The following is a 15,954-nucleotide window of genomic DNA, read 5'->3' as shown; positions in this document are numbered from 1 at the left end:
ATGCCGTCTTGCGTGCTAAGAACTTGTAAAAATCAATCTACTGGGAAGAAAAAAGCTAGTGGCGTTACGTATCATCGGTAAGTAAACAAAATATTATCTAAAACCAACCAAAATTCATGTTATTTTCTTCTGCATGCCGCCATTTTGTTTGAAAATAATAGATTATGAAATGTTACACAATACAGATAGGACACGTAGGTACCTTGTATGTACCAAAAATAAAAAATTTGCCAAAAAATTGTTTTAAGTAAGAGCCAGTATAGAAAAAAAATAGCAAAACCAGGTTTACTTTTTTCTGCGGGACTATTGTAAAAAATACTGACGCAAACTTCCTCGACTGTATTTTGACGTAATGAATGTTAATGTATTCCTTTAGGTTCCCGCGACCTGGTCACGAAAAAAGAGAAGCATGGATTAAATTTGTTCAAAATAATCGTCGCGACGAAGATTGGCTACCGACCGAACATACACTTATGTGTTCAGATCATTTCAAAAGTGAAGACAAACACTTTACAAAGACAGGTCGGCTGTATCTCAAGAAAGGTGCAGTGCCATATGACGATTATCATTATCGCTGTTCAAAATATGTAGGTATCGCCAGGAGAGTTGAGTTGAAGTCATTGAACTATGTATATTATTAATTACGTATAGACAAAGATAGATATAACTCCGTAATAGATGGATACAGTCTAAAGGAAAAACCGGCCAAGTGCGATTCGGACTCGCGTTCCAAGGGTTCCGTACATAACACAATTTAAACAATGTATCTTTTATGTGAAATGTCTTTAAAAAAACCCGTAGGGGTCGGATCAAAAACTAAGCAATTAAGTCCGACTCACGCTTGACTGCACATTTCTAATAGGTTTTCCGGTGATCTATAGGTAAAGATCTATTTTGTGTATTTTTTTCAAAATTTTTGACCCAGTAGTTTCGGAGATAAAGGGGGGGAATGGTCATTTTTTGCTTATTTTCTTGAATAACTTCGAAACTATTTACTTTAAAATTATAAAAAAAAAATATTTGAGATTCCCATAAACTACAAAGAGCTCTTTCATTTGATATGTAACACGATATAGTTTGACAAACTTTATTTTTTAATTTTCTCATTTACCCCCCAAAAGTGGCCCCCGTGTTTAAAATTAATATGTTTACGTTACATGTCCATCTTTGGGTCACAAACTTACATATGTGTACCAAATTTCAACTTAATTGGTCCAGTAGTTTCGGAGAAAATAGGCTGTGACAGACGGACAGACAGACAGACAGACGCACGAGTGATCCTATAAGGGTTCCGTTTTTTCCTTTTGAGGTACGGAACCCTAAAAACGTGCCTCGAAAATCACGAAAATTTGATTCTCGATCAGATGGCGCCACTACCTTTGGCCTACTCTCGTATAGAGGGCGTTGACGGTTTCGTTTGTTATTTAACAATTTTAACGCATATCAGTAAAAGAACATGGGTCAAAATCATATAAAAATAATTAATGCAAATAAAAAAAAACAATTATCCATATTTAAATACATTTTATCGTATTTTTATAAATCTTCATTTTTAGTTTTTAAGTGTGTCGATAGATGGCAGTGAATCTACTGTGGTTACAAACTGTAATTTACTATGACAGTACCGCTCTATCCTATTATATCCTCTTTGGTATAGAACCGGCACAAAGAACCAGTATTTTGCGCGTTGAGTTGTTGCCGCCTGCCGGCCGAGACGTCAACAACTATGGAAGTGGGGCGTGAATCTCGCCGCGACCAAAACGTCGTAAGTGCCGTGACATCATGGCGCTTATGACGTTAGTCGCGTGGTTCACGCCCCGCTCCCCTCGTTTACAGGTTGCGTTGCGATTGCGACACTCATTGTTTAATAATGGTGGTATATTTCTCTTTACAAAGTAAATGTACCTAATGATAACTATGGTTGAAGTTAATAATTACATCTAACAGATATCTTATCTACCACAGTGAGTGACTAAAAAAACACAAACGCCAACTTTCTCGTTACGACTCTAAACGTGTGATGTAATTAATGCATGACCCCTTATTTACCAGATAAACTTATGGTCAGAATGTCTGCTGGCATCTCTGTCGTTTCTAAATATCTTATCCTTCGATCAACACTGTAGGGAGTCGCCATTCGCACTGTTTCCCCTCCGTCGAAGCAAAAGAACAACTTATTTACTGATCTAGCGCGGATAATAAAACTAGTTGCGCTCGGATTTTAAACTAGACCGAGTCCAGTCGCGCGAGTGAACACTGCAGCAGAAAAAATGCCTTGTTGCTCGGTTATTTCTTGTAAAAAGAGGTCAAATACATCAAATTTACAAAAAGATGGTATTACATTTCACATGTAAGTATTATTTTTACATATTATTACGTTTAATTACATTTAAACACCAAATTATTATATTTTTGTCTCATGTAATTGCTGGATTTATCGATTTTGCGCGCTGCAGCTCGCCCAGTACTCGGATCGGTCGAGCGACAAATCCGACTTCTCATTCTCATCGCGATAGTGATGTTACCTCTACAAAATAACGTGTGTCGATAAATTTGAATGTAGGTCGTCTACTTGTAATGATTCGGGTTAAACAAATTCATATTATGGTTTTTTCTTTTATGTGAAGTGTACATATATTTAAATTAGGGATGTTACGGAGCTTAGCCTCCGGATCCGATAAACCGGAACTTCCGTTTGGTTTTACACCTCCGGCTCCGGTATTTTTAATTTCATAACTCCGGCTCCGCCTCCGCCTCCGTTAATTTTTTACCCAAGTTATATCGGAGCTGGAAGAAATGCGTTGGCTGCGGTAGCGGCACGCGCCTACAAGTTTCGACGTCGCCCGGGAATCCCGGGATTTCCCTACTTTCATATCCTGCACTCTCGACTGCAATTTTTTTAGTTCCGACCGTTACTTCCGTAGTACTCTTTATTATACTGTTGCTTCCGTGGTGTTGCGTCATATTTATTCGTGCATTTAAATAAGCAAAAATGAAGCCATTTGATTATAAATTAAAAAAAATTGTTTATTTCAGACATAATATCATAATAATAATATGGAACTATTTTATTAGCATAAATAGGGACGGGCTCTGCTAAATGTGACAAAGTTTACTCTAAAAGGAGGAACAACCAGTTCCCTAAAGAGCCATCTTAAATTTTCGAGGTTCGCGATAGGGTCTTGTTCAGCAAACAATTTTCATTCGACTAGTCATAAACATGTGCCAGGTTTAAACCGATTAATTGTATTGTTTTTTTATTCATTACATACATACCTATAATATCACATTTTGTTTGCGTTTCATTTATGTTTCGCGTTGATCTATATTCGTTTTCGTTTATAGAAACTATTTCATTTAAAATAGAAATTTATGTAGTTATTATTATTGACATTGATTTTATTGCGTTGTTTAAACTTGCCCTTGACTTGCCTTCCACTAAAAAACTATTCGGCTCCGTCTCCGCCTTCGGTAAAGCTCCGGATCCGGCTCCGGATTCGGCTCCTGTTACGAATCCTACTTTTTTTTTATTTCATTACGTAAAGGCAAGCATTTGACCGCAATCTCACCTGATGGTAAGTGCCGATGCAGTCTAGGGTGGATCTTGCTTACCTAAAAGATGTCTATTCACTCTCGATTTAAAAAGATCCAAGTTATAGTGGACTAGGAATAGATTTGCAGGAAGTGAATTCCACTCCTTAGCCGTTCGCATGATAAAGCTGGATGCATAGCGCTTAGTACGAATCAGTGGCAGAGTAACGACGTAAGGGTGAAACGCAAGTCCGCGTCTAGTCCCACGGTGGCAGAATGGACATGGGGGGATTAGATTATGTAATCCAATCGCACACTCCCCGAAATGTATTCTTCACTTCACCTCCGGCTCCGAATCCGACTCCGTTAAAAAAAATTAAAACTCCGGATCCGACTCCGGCTCCGGTAAACCCGCCTCCGTAACATCCCTAATTTAAATTTCATTAGTAAAACATTAAATAGATAATCTTTCTACTCGTTCTTCAGTTATAGCATATAGGCGATGAAGGTGTTTAAACCTGTATATTATTATTTTGTATTTATCTATTTATAGGATATAATACTGTCTTCGGTTATCGCGATAGTTACTCTTGAAATAAAACTAACCCCCGTCACCCCCGTTAGTCACCCGTTGACCACAAACGCTGTAAAGGGTTCGAAACGTCGGGATGTATTATAAATTCATTCATACTTATAGCATATTTCCTAATAGTAGTGGCTACGAAACCTTCCACTGAGCCAAGGAGCTATGAGCTCCCATTGGAAAGCTCCCTATGTGTTTTTGGTCTGCTTTTTATGACTTTCGTATGATGTCGTGACTTATCCCACTTTTTGTGTATACAGCTTCCCCAAAAATCCGAAATTAAGGGAGATATGGAAAAAAATTGCAATAATAATCGAACCTGGAATCCCAAAAGGACTAGCACAGTTTGCTCAATTCACTTCCAAACATCCGATTTTCAAGATCTTGCGAATAACAGGAGAAAATTAGTGGAGAATGCAATTCCAAAATTAATACCAAATTGCATTTGCGCCGTAAGTACACAATTAATACAATTTAAATAATAAATGCTTTTTTAATTATAATATATGTATTTGTTTTCCAGAGTCATCCAATACCCATTGAACCATCGTACAGTACTGTTGGGGCTAACACTTCAGCTACGCCAAACTTGTTGACTTCTCTTAGTCAATCATCTCATCAACAACCTCAACAACAGCAAGTAAGTCACTTAGTACTTACGCCTCTAGTACTGTACATTTGTATGTATGAAAATGTTGTTAATAATCATAGTCATATAATTAAAAATGTTGTTCCGGATGTGATGTGCTTACTATAGGCCTATACAAGTTTGCAAATAAAAAAGTAGTTACCTTTATTCCTTCCACTTTAATATGATAAATGCCCACTTATCGATAATAATTCGATATTGTTGTTTCGACACAAGCATATCACTCGCTCCTCCCTAAAGGGCCCTCCACACTCGTGAGCGAATCGCAGTATGGACTTGTGGAGTCTAGTTCGCTAACTCGCGTCCGCGGCTTCGCGCCACGTAGTCTGGAGCGAGCTTTATAGATAACTGAAATCCGGTTTACATTCGCGTGCGAGCCACGAGCCGAGCCTGGCACGCGAATGTAAACCGGACTTGACGGAAGCGTGGCGCGTGTCACCTAGGGTTGCCACCTTTTTTCTATACATACATAGTATTTTTGACAAAATATTGAAAAAATATAGTATTTACTGGAAAAAAAAAATATAGGGCGCTGATTTGAGGCGAATTAAAAATCCAATTCGCATACGATGTGATATCGTGTATAAAATATAGTATTTTTCGTACTATATTGTTTTTGTATAATATATAGTACAATTGACTAAAATATAGTACGATACTATATATTGTAGTATGGGTGGCAACCCTAGCTGTCACCGCAACATGGCCAGGTCGGCCATACTCTGTCCGTCGTAAGACAGTTGCAATTTAGCTGTCATTGATAAATGTGCGCGTGAATTTTCTTAAAATGCCGAATTGTAGCGTTGTTTCTTGTAGAAATAGGAGTGTAAGCAAAAACTATAAAAATCATAAAGTTACATACCACATGTAAGTACTTTATTTATCTTTATTATTTACAACGACGGGAATAATAATGAGTAAAAATCGTGAAAGTTTAAATCAGTGTTTATTTATCTTATTAATCAATAAAACCAAACATTTTAGTAAATTAATTCAGTGACAGATGATGGCCCGACTCAGAAAATGAGTCGGCCATTTTGCCAAACAAATGCGTGGCAATTTGAATATGCATTCTTCATTGACGGCTTTGTACGTAATACAATTTGTAGTAAGCTAAGCGACGCCGCAATGCATCAAACAACTAGCGAATATTCACATTTCATGATAGTTACTTAACTAACTTGGTACGACTACGACCGCCAAGCTTGCTCCTTGCCTTGCCGCCGCTTGGCTGTTGGCGCTTGACTAGAGTGGCGCCCGTGCATTATTTATTTACCTATGTTTGAGAGTTATCGATAAAAATGTCTGGATATATATATATAGTGTGTACTGAAGTAATTATATTTCATTCAATTTAAACATCACTATCGGCGCCGGCCGCCTATCTCGTCATGCGGCACTCAACGACATCATAAGAAGGGCGCTCGTCAGCGCCGGCGTCCCCGCTGCTCTGGAGCCCCAGATCGCGCGGGACGATGGCAAGCGCCCCGACGGGATGTCGTTGATCCCATGGAGGATGGGCCGTGCACTGGTGTGGGACGCTACCTGCGCCGATACGCTGGCAGCGTCCTACATTTCATCAACCAGCAGAAATGCCGCGGCGGCGGCCGACGCCCGAGAGCGCTTTAAAGCAAATAAATATGGCTGTCTCGGCGCCAACTACGAATTCGTAGCTTTTGGTGTCGAGACACTCGGTCCATGGGGCAGGGGTGCACGCGGGCTCCACAAGGAGCTCGGAAAGCGGTTGAGGGAGGCAACGGGGGACCCTCGCGCGGGCAGCTTTCTCGCGCAAAGGCTTGCTATCGCGATACAGCGCGGGAATGCTGCCTGCGTGATGGGCACTTTGCCAAGAGGTCAGGGTTTGTTATAGGGATTTTTTTTTTTTAGGTAGGTTTAGTTTTAATCGTTTTATTTTATAAGTAGTCTTAATTTTATTTTTTTACTTAGTAATTATAATAGACCATTTAAAAAAACATCACTATTATTGGGTTGAAATATAGTGTCTTTATTTAAATAAAACAGGTAGGTATGTCAAAGAAAAAACTGTTTTTAACCGACTTCAATTTCATAGAAGGAGGAGGTTCTGTATTCGATTGTGGCTATTTTTTTTTTATTTTTTTTTTTATGTATGTTCACCGATTATTCCGAGACCCGTGGTCCGATTTGAGTAATTCTTTTTTTGTTCGAAAGGAGCTACTTCCAAGTTGGTCCCATATTAATCTGGTTCTGATCTGATGATGGGATCCCTGAGGAATTGAGGGAACTCCTCAATTTTTAAAGGCACATGTATGGTGATTTGGGTGTTTTCATAAGCAACTTGAGCATTTTCTCTCGAAAACGACCAAATTGATGAAGTGGACCTGATGATGATGATTGTTTTGAAGATAGTGATGATGATTTTTTAAATGTAGGATGTTCAGCGATTACTCCGAGACCCGTGGTCCGACTTGAACAATTCTTTTTTTGTTTGAAAGGAACTACCACCAAGGTGGTTCCACATTAATCTGGTGCTGTTCTCATGATGGGATCCATGAGGAATTGAGGGAACTCCTCAATTTTTAAAGGCACATGTATGGTGATTTGGTCGTTTTCATAAGCAACTTGATCATTTTTTCTAGAAAACCACCAATTTGATGAAGTGGAGCTGATGATGATGATTGTTTTGATGATAATGATTTCAGCGATTACTCCGGCACCCATGATCCGATTTGAGTTATTCTTTTTCTGTTTGAAAGAAGTTACCTCTCCAAGGTGTTTTCGTAATATTTTTGGTTTTGATCTGATGATGGAATCCGTGAGGAATTGAGGGAACTCCTCAATTTTTAAAGGCACGTGTATGGTAATTTCGGTGTTTTCTAAAGTAACTCAAGCATTTCCTCACCAAAACCACCATTTGATGTAGTGCAACTGTAGCCTAACCACGAGTTTGGCACTAAATATTCTTCGTAACTTACTTTGTACACTAATACGCCAGTACGAGCGAGATGTTTAGCCATGAAAAGGTAGCAAAGAGGCAGACATAATTGCTTTTACGTTTATAACATTTGTACAGTTGTAATGGGATTTATAGACATAAAGCTGATTATTTTTGACTGGTATTGTTACTACTTGGAGTACTTGGCTTGGCACCGACTTCAAACATATCAGTTGGTAACGCATATACTTAAACACGGAACCCTAAAAAGGATAATATTTTATTTCATCCTTTTTGAAGTCGGTTTATCTTTTTTTTATAAAAGTTTTTATTTTATTATACAGTACTAGTAATTAGTAGTATATGCAGTTTATAAATATAAATATATTTTAATCAGAATAACTGCAATGTAATGAAATATGTTCATGCTTGCAAAATATATGTATTTTTCTATAAAACCTTGTTGTAATTTTTCAGTTACCCGAAAACTTCAAGTATTAAAGAAAAATGGATAGATGCTACAGGTAGAGGCCCTAACTGGCTACCGAAACGGAGAAGTGTAATTTGTTCGGACCATTTTGAAGAAAAATGTTTCCAGTCATATAGTAAAAGTCGCAGAGTTTTTGATTGGGCAATACCAACATTGAAAATCCGACAAGTTTTTTTATTGGTAGGTAAATATAGGGAGCGTGCATAAACTGTAGGGGGCAGCACAGGAGACGTCAGATTTTTGGCGCGAGGCGTAAATGTGTAGTTTATGCTTCCAAAGTAGACCACAAGATGACAGCACTTACTTTGGCGTGAAGTGTCAATGTACATGTGATGTACATGTTTATGGTTCCGATTCAGGCCACAAGATGGCAGACCCTCCAACGCGCACGGTCCCTATAATTAAATTTTCAGTAAATCACTTCACTACACTCAATCGCTTGCGTGACGTCATAGTAGGCATCAAAAAATTGACACGCTTGGTTCCGGTACAGCTTTAATCCATTGCAATAAGGTGAAAAAATGTATACATATTTATGAACTCGAACTCGACTATGAGCATGTTTCCGGCGTCTCGGTCTGTGTGTAAACCAAACTTCACATTTCACATGGTACTTGTAATTATGTCATAGTAAGCGGTTGGTCAATATAATCAGAGTCATAATAAACGGATTCCACTGTATTCTGACCGGACGAAGGTCGCGGCCTGGCACCCGGAGGAGCCTTTGTTTTTTTTTTTTTTTTTTTTTTTCAAAAAATATACTTATGTCTATTTATACAAAAGTTTCGCCAAACTGTAGACAGTTTGTTGGCGAATAGTGTGGTTTTTTCGCCAAAAACATCGGTACAATGTACCGACCTTTTTTTAAGTAATAGTATTATGCCTGCGTCGTGGTTCGTGGTGGCTTTGGCAGTTAGGCACACTATATTAGTGATGTATTTGTCTAAAAGCTTCAACGAAGGGCGCCAAAACCCGATTTCGCTTTACCCCGATCAAGGACTCGGGCCGGCACTGGATGGACCTATAAAAAACTACCTAGTTATTTCTAATTAATAATAAAATTTGGTATTGTCTTTTTACATTGTAGTATTTGTTATACTTTCCATTCAGATTCCCACAAGATGCTATTCGCAGAGAACTATGGACAAAAGCTGTCCAATAAGAGAGACATGACCTTGATTGGAAACCTGGCAAGAGATCTAGAATATGTTCTATTCATTTCAAAGATGAAGATTTCTACTTGTCAAAAAAAGGGTTCACGCAGCTTAAAAAAAGATCGACCGATTTGTACTGTAAGTATTTTTTGGATGAAATAATATCTCAAAAAGTAATTGATTCCAATAGATGTGATCTTCCATATTATAATCCAAAAACCAGTGCTATACACGGGGTTCGGGAAGAACCCGAAAGATTCTAACAGCGCATTCCTGATCACATTTAAATCTATGCATTTAAAGGCTAAAATTTTTGAATAAATGCCATACAGATTTATAATAAAATTTGTCTTACTATAGCGGAATATGTTTAACACAACAATGAATATTTACATATGTTGGGTTAGTCTGTCATTTCACTACAAAATTATAACTAGTTATCTTTTAATCTGTACAAAATTATTATAAGTCGATTATTTGACCGGTTCTTCAATGTATGGTATAAACCTATCCCTATCCAGGTCATATTCTAGTCAAATATGAACCGCGAACTCTCAGCTGCCAGTACGTACAAAGAAGGTTATTAGCGGATTATTGTCGCTGGTTGGTAGTTATTGACATTATATGCATTTCGCCTACACTTAGCTGTACTGTACAATAGTGTAATAGAGATGAATGTTATTTCGTTTACCAGTTTATTACAGGCTCTGTAAACGTATCATCTTATTTAAATGTAGGCGTAATTGTTTATCATGTGTACGTGTGCTAATTGTCCCGAGATTTTGAACGTTAATGTTCTCAAACGCGGCTTCCATGTTTTAATTCCGTTCACTGAGCTAGAATATTGTATATTCCGAGATAATATTTGAAGAAACCAAAGATAAATGAAATTCATCTCACAAACAATGTAAATATGAAAAAGTGAGTCACATTCCAGATTTCCAACCAAATCGAAAATGAAGGAAGGTTGGACAGAAGCTGTTCGCTTAGAACGCCATGATCCAACATGGCTACCCAGCGCATTTAGTAGAATTTGTTCGTTACATTTTTTACAAGACGATTTTCATACAACGCCAAAAGTATATAAAAGCTTAAAATAGACTGCAATCCCAAATTGTACGGTATGTTCCTGAAATAATTTGTAAAATAAAATACGATAAGTATTTAAGAAATCTGAAATTTAATTTTACGGGTCTAATCTTAATCTAGAAGCGCTGACCTAGCGGTAAGAGCGTGCGACTTTCAATCAGGAGGTCGCTGGTTCAAACCCCGGCTCGTACCAATGAGTTTTTCGGAACATATGTACGAAAGATCATTTGATATTTACCAGTCGCTTTTCGGTGAAGGAAAACATCGTGAGGAAACAGGACTAATCCTAACAAGGCCTAGTTCCCCCTCTGGGTTGGAAGGTCAGATGGCAGTCGCTTTCGTAAAAACTAGTGCCTACGTCAATTAAGTATTTATTTACTTTCCGACGTTTCGGTACCGGTATCGGTCTGTAGAGATAACTGACGTCAGCAAATGGCATATAATAATTTAAAAAACGCGATAAAATTCACAAATAGACGCTCAGTTTCCCCTATAACCCTTTAACCACTAGACAAACGAACAATGAATTGATTGACTCCTTTCTTCTTGAAATTTTTAGCGTGTTTCGGTTCCTGATTTCAATGGCTTCCTGCTCAATTTGTATGTATGTAATAGTACAATTGTACTGAGAACCTCGTAATTTTCAGATGGTGTTTTGCAATAACTGCAGTGAAAATTCGGATAATAATCAAATTCAAGTACCAGAAGACGTTCCGACTAGGGTTTGCTCCCGGGAAATACCGGTACCGACAGTACCGGGAATTCCCGGGATTTAGAGCCAAGCAAAGAACCGGGATTTTAATTTTGAAATCCCGGGAAATACCGGTACCGAAAGTACCGGGAATCAAACCCTAATAATAAGGTTTGATTAAAATCTCGCACTGTCAAATCTGTTTTAGCAAGTGCAAACGACGATATATATTATTTCCGGTACAATATTTGACTGTTTTCTGTTACTTAGCACGAAATAGCATGTTCTTTAAAGAAATATATTTTATCAATTTTACGGCTGATCACATATTAAAATCAAAACAAAAATAGTCTATGGGTTTGAAAATGCTGACAATATAAAATAGCGCAATTTGAAACTTTATGTGCATAAGTGTTTCTTTCTAAGATAAATGATTTTATACAAACAATTAGTTATTTATATAATTACTAAATATGAGCAAAAAATAGAAAGACATTTGGAATTAAGGTGGTTCGACTAGGTTACCCAAAGCTTAAACCCCGCTAGATGGCGTCACTTTCGCAAATTTTCAGGTTTTATTTTTTTGTGGAATAGTGTTGGTATCTGTATACTTAAAAGTATGTTTAGCGCACTTTTTACATAAATATTGAACTATTATAATAAACATTGAATACTTCATTAGTGTAAAAAACACTTTTAAAGTCGACAGAGTGTTTCTGTCATGCTATTTCCTACTATTACTCACACATGCAAACAGTGTTTCCGTGATTGCTTGTAGTAGACAATTTCATGCAGTGTAAGTATGTTGCAATGGCGTTGCGGTATGTTCGTGGAAATACGTGCAAGAGGATTCGGGTTCGAGACTGGTACGTCAGGGGTACTTTTTTTTTGTCCTTTTTGCGTTATCTTATGTTTCTTATACCTTTTATTCTTCGAATTCTTGTCCGATTCCGATATAACCGAAATATATTTCAGTGATATCGGAAACGGCTCTAACGATTTCGATGAAATTTGCTGTAAGGGGTTCGATCTAGCTAGGTCTTATCTCTGGGAAAACGAGCATTTTTGAGTTTTTACTTATGTTTTCTTTTCCTCCCAGATATTCAGTATTATTAATAAATTAGTTTATAACGTTTTATAAAAATATGTGACGTTTTGAACTAAAAGGTACCACATTGTCGGTTGTCGATTAGGTTGATTTCATTTTGAAGCTTTATGGAAATATGACAACAATAAGTACCCCGTTTGGTTGAAAACGCCACATATATTGAAAACCTGACTTTCACAAATCTCACCTTTTTGGGTTCTTCCAACTCAGAAAGGATGGAGAATACTGACGATTCTTAGTAGCACTAGCCCAAGGAAGACCAGGTTTGTAAGTGTCAGGTATCAGTTTTTTTTTAAAGCGCTAAATATAGTTCTACAAGTAAAGCAATCCCTTACTGCCCAGCCTCTATAGTATTTTTCAAACTGGAAGGGTACGATGATAGATTTCATCTCCATACAATTTATAACCTAATAATGCCAAATGTTGCAAAATTATATTGAATTGAGATCTATCATCGTACCCTTGTAGTTTGAAATAGTTATTTACGATACAAGTGCGGAAAAGAGAAAACTCGAAACGAGTGGCGACAGATTAAAACACGACCGCAGTGTTTTAAATCGACACGAGTTGCGAATTACCTATTCGCACGTGTATCGTACAACGTTTTACAGTACATATGGCCCTTTAAACTTTCGACATATGCATGAAAAGTGCTCTTTACGCACTAGGGCGAGAAAATTGCACCATATGTACTGTAAAATACTTTTTAGTACATATGGTGCTACATATACGTTACCGCCCTAGTGCGGTAATTAGTACAATACGTGCATATGTCGAAAATGTAAAGGGCCATAATTATGTACTGTAAAACGTTGTACAATACACGTGCGAAAAGGTAATTCGCAACTCGTGTCGATTAAAACACTTCCTTCGGTCGTGTTTCAATTTATCGCCACTCGTTGCCAATTTCCTACTTTTCGCACTTGTATCGTAATGTACTAATAATAAAGTAGTAATTGTAAAATAAAATTAAAACTTTTTTTATATTTATTTTTTTGGATTCAAGTAGGTACAGTGAGTAACAATATTGCATGGCCTTCTAATTATAACTATTATAGAAAACGGGATATTTATCATGTTTATTTATATTATTTATTTCTCGATATTTTGGCCGGTCTTGCAAGACCAGTCGTTGTGGAGATCCCTGGGGAGGCCTATGTCCAGCAGTGGATGTCTTGTTGGTGTAGATGGATTCACACAACAAATGAAATAACATTTTTTCATATTTGTTATCCGTAGTTGTCCCTGTACCTGAAAGAAAAGTAATATCATGATAGCACAAAATCTCTAATGTTATAGGAAGAAAGATGAAGCAACAATATGGATTCTAATAAAGTTATCATTTACTTACGTAGTAATAATTGTGTTTTTCATTCATAGACAAAATTCCATAATTTTCATCCCCAGGAAATGTTTTATTTTACTTTATTGCAGTGAGGATGGCCTGATTTTTTCTGGCTAATGAAGGAAAACATTTTATTTCCAAGAATGCCTCTTCATTTTGCACAATACCTAAAAAAACCTAGAGTTAGTGACACATTGACTATTCGGCAACCAAAACAGTAATAATTACATTATATAGGTATTGTTCACTGCTTATATCTACCATTACGGAAGAAGTGAGAATTATTTTCTAAAAAGATCGGCACGAGAAAATTACAATGTACAATGAAGGAATGAAACTGTACCTACCTTACGAAACTTCACCATCATGAATTCCGCTTCAATTGAGTCTGAATTTTTCTGGATTTTCGCGGACCAGAACACCGATGATTTTTGTAACTTGATTTAGACGTTGCTACATATATTATTATACTCTTTGCGTTGCTATCATTTTCAATTTATTCAAACAAATTGATGTCACAATAAACATCAACACTCAACACTGTCAAATAAAAATGCACTAAACATGACGGCACTGCAAATCCTGCCAGGTCGGCCAGGCAACGTCGCCAACGTCATAGAGTGGCAACGCCGCACGCAACGTATTTGTACACGACATTTGTGACACACACATACGTAAAATTGATGAAAAAATTACGTTGATTTATGTATGATTTCTGTATGAAACAAAGTTTTTCTATTAATTTAGCGCAAACGAATATTCGAAAGTAGATAAATGAGCAAATATTTGTGTAGTAATAGTGTGTAGTGCCTTAATTAAAGCAGATTGAATTTTGTATGAAAATCGAACCACCTTAATATAATACTCCCTTTAATTCGAACACGGTATAAGAAGCTCATAATGATACCAGTTTTAAAATTTTGTATTTTGCATTTCTGTATTTTTGAACTGTGTAATATTATGAATAAAAATGTAAACAGATTAGAAAAGAAAATTAAACGATTAAAAATGATTATTGTTCCTTTTTAAAATGAGCTAATTTATTACAGTGACACATATGTAGACATAGAGATTTTTACTAGCACGAACGAGGCAACGCTAGTGACTTCTTTCCGAGATTTAGTTCATCGATATCGTATATTATCGATATCTTATAACTGCCATAATAATGTTATAAATATAAACAAATGTGGCATGTTTAGAAATAAATGAACAAGAATATTATTAATACTTTACCTACATAGTAGAATAGAATAGAATAAAATTTTATTCATAAGCACAAACAAACATAACACATTAAATAGTATAAAAGAAATCATAAAATAAGATTAAAGTGCCACGAAATGGTCTCACACACATTACATTAGTACATAATTTAAAAAAACTCCATGACACATACACCAAATCAAATTCAAATTGCCATCACCAATAAAACCATCACACAGGTTTTCTTACATGATTTTCGAAGTACACTACCAATTTCTTTCCCATATTTTCGGGTGTTAAACTTCTTCGTCAATGTAGGCAATGGAATAATGGAGTTGGTAATAAGTTCCTAATCGGTTTGTATTAATACAAAGAGTATTACAAAAAAATATAACAATTACACATAAAATAAATAATAAAACTAACTACAATTGTAATAACTAAAGCTAAAAATTAAAAATACCTATCAAAATTTTGGCAATGGTTGTGTGGCTTTAAGACTCATAATAATATTTTCGTAAAAAAGAAGTGTGTGTACCTTCACTATGGTACTTTTTATATTGTACCAATATTTAGAGAAAGATTTACGATCGTTTTACGATTTTTTTACTGAAAATTGATGTAAAAACTGATCTTTTAAAGCACTCCCGAAAGTACCGGGAAATCCCGGTTCCATCCTTGCCTGGTACCGAAAATCCCGGTTCTTTGAAACAGTACCGGTTCTGCAATCCCTAGTTCCGACATGTAGCGGCAATCATGAAAATGTTAAACCTATGCAAGACATTGATTGACATTACTATCTGTTTAGTAAATTGGGACAGACATTTCTATGCACTGTTACCTTAAAGTGCCTTAAACGGAAAAAAAGTGTAACTACAGTCTGGCAAACCCAATTCGTCAATAAATAAGAAGAAAAAAACTATTATCATTTTTTTTGTGTGCTAGTAATAGCGTAAGACAAATTAAGACAGTATGATTCTATATCTTTGTTTGAAATGAGACAGTCCCTGGCCAAACTTTACCAACCTATTATAAAAAAGTAAAATTTTTGATATTTTACTTGCGTTTATTTATAAAAATTGTTCCCTTTGGCATGAAACCGTCACTAACAATGCGATTCAGTTTCAGAATAATAACTTGATTAACTTGTTATTATTCTGAGGATTCAGTAGCCCCTTGTCATTTTGAATGTCA

General features: G+C 36.5%; 1 protein-coding gene across 1 annotated transcript; it reads left to right on the top strand.

Moving 5' to 3' along the window:
- On the top strand, window positions 1-9,398 carry LOC134752591 (THAP domain-containing protein 3-like; the record flags this gene model as incomplete). The annotated part of the gene is given in 4 exon segments (XM_063688260.1): window positions 1-77; window positions 377-587; window positions 4,638-4,754; window positions 9,255-9,398. Coding segments are annotated over 4 exon segments (549 nt in total), but the record flags the coding sequence as incomplete, so codon positions are not given.
- Window positions 9,399-15,954: the final 6,556 nt, after the last annotated feature.

Source organism: Cydia strobilella, chromosome 25 (genome assembly GCF_947568885.1).
Source record: "Cydia strobilella chromosome 25, ilCydStro3.1, whole genome shotgun sequence".
In the NCBI taxonomy this organism is placed as follows: Eukaryota; Metazoa; Arthropoda; class Insecta; order Lepidoptera; family Tortricidae; genus Cydia; species Cydia strobilella.
This window is presented reverse-complemented; position numbering and strand designations above follow the sequence as displayed.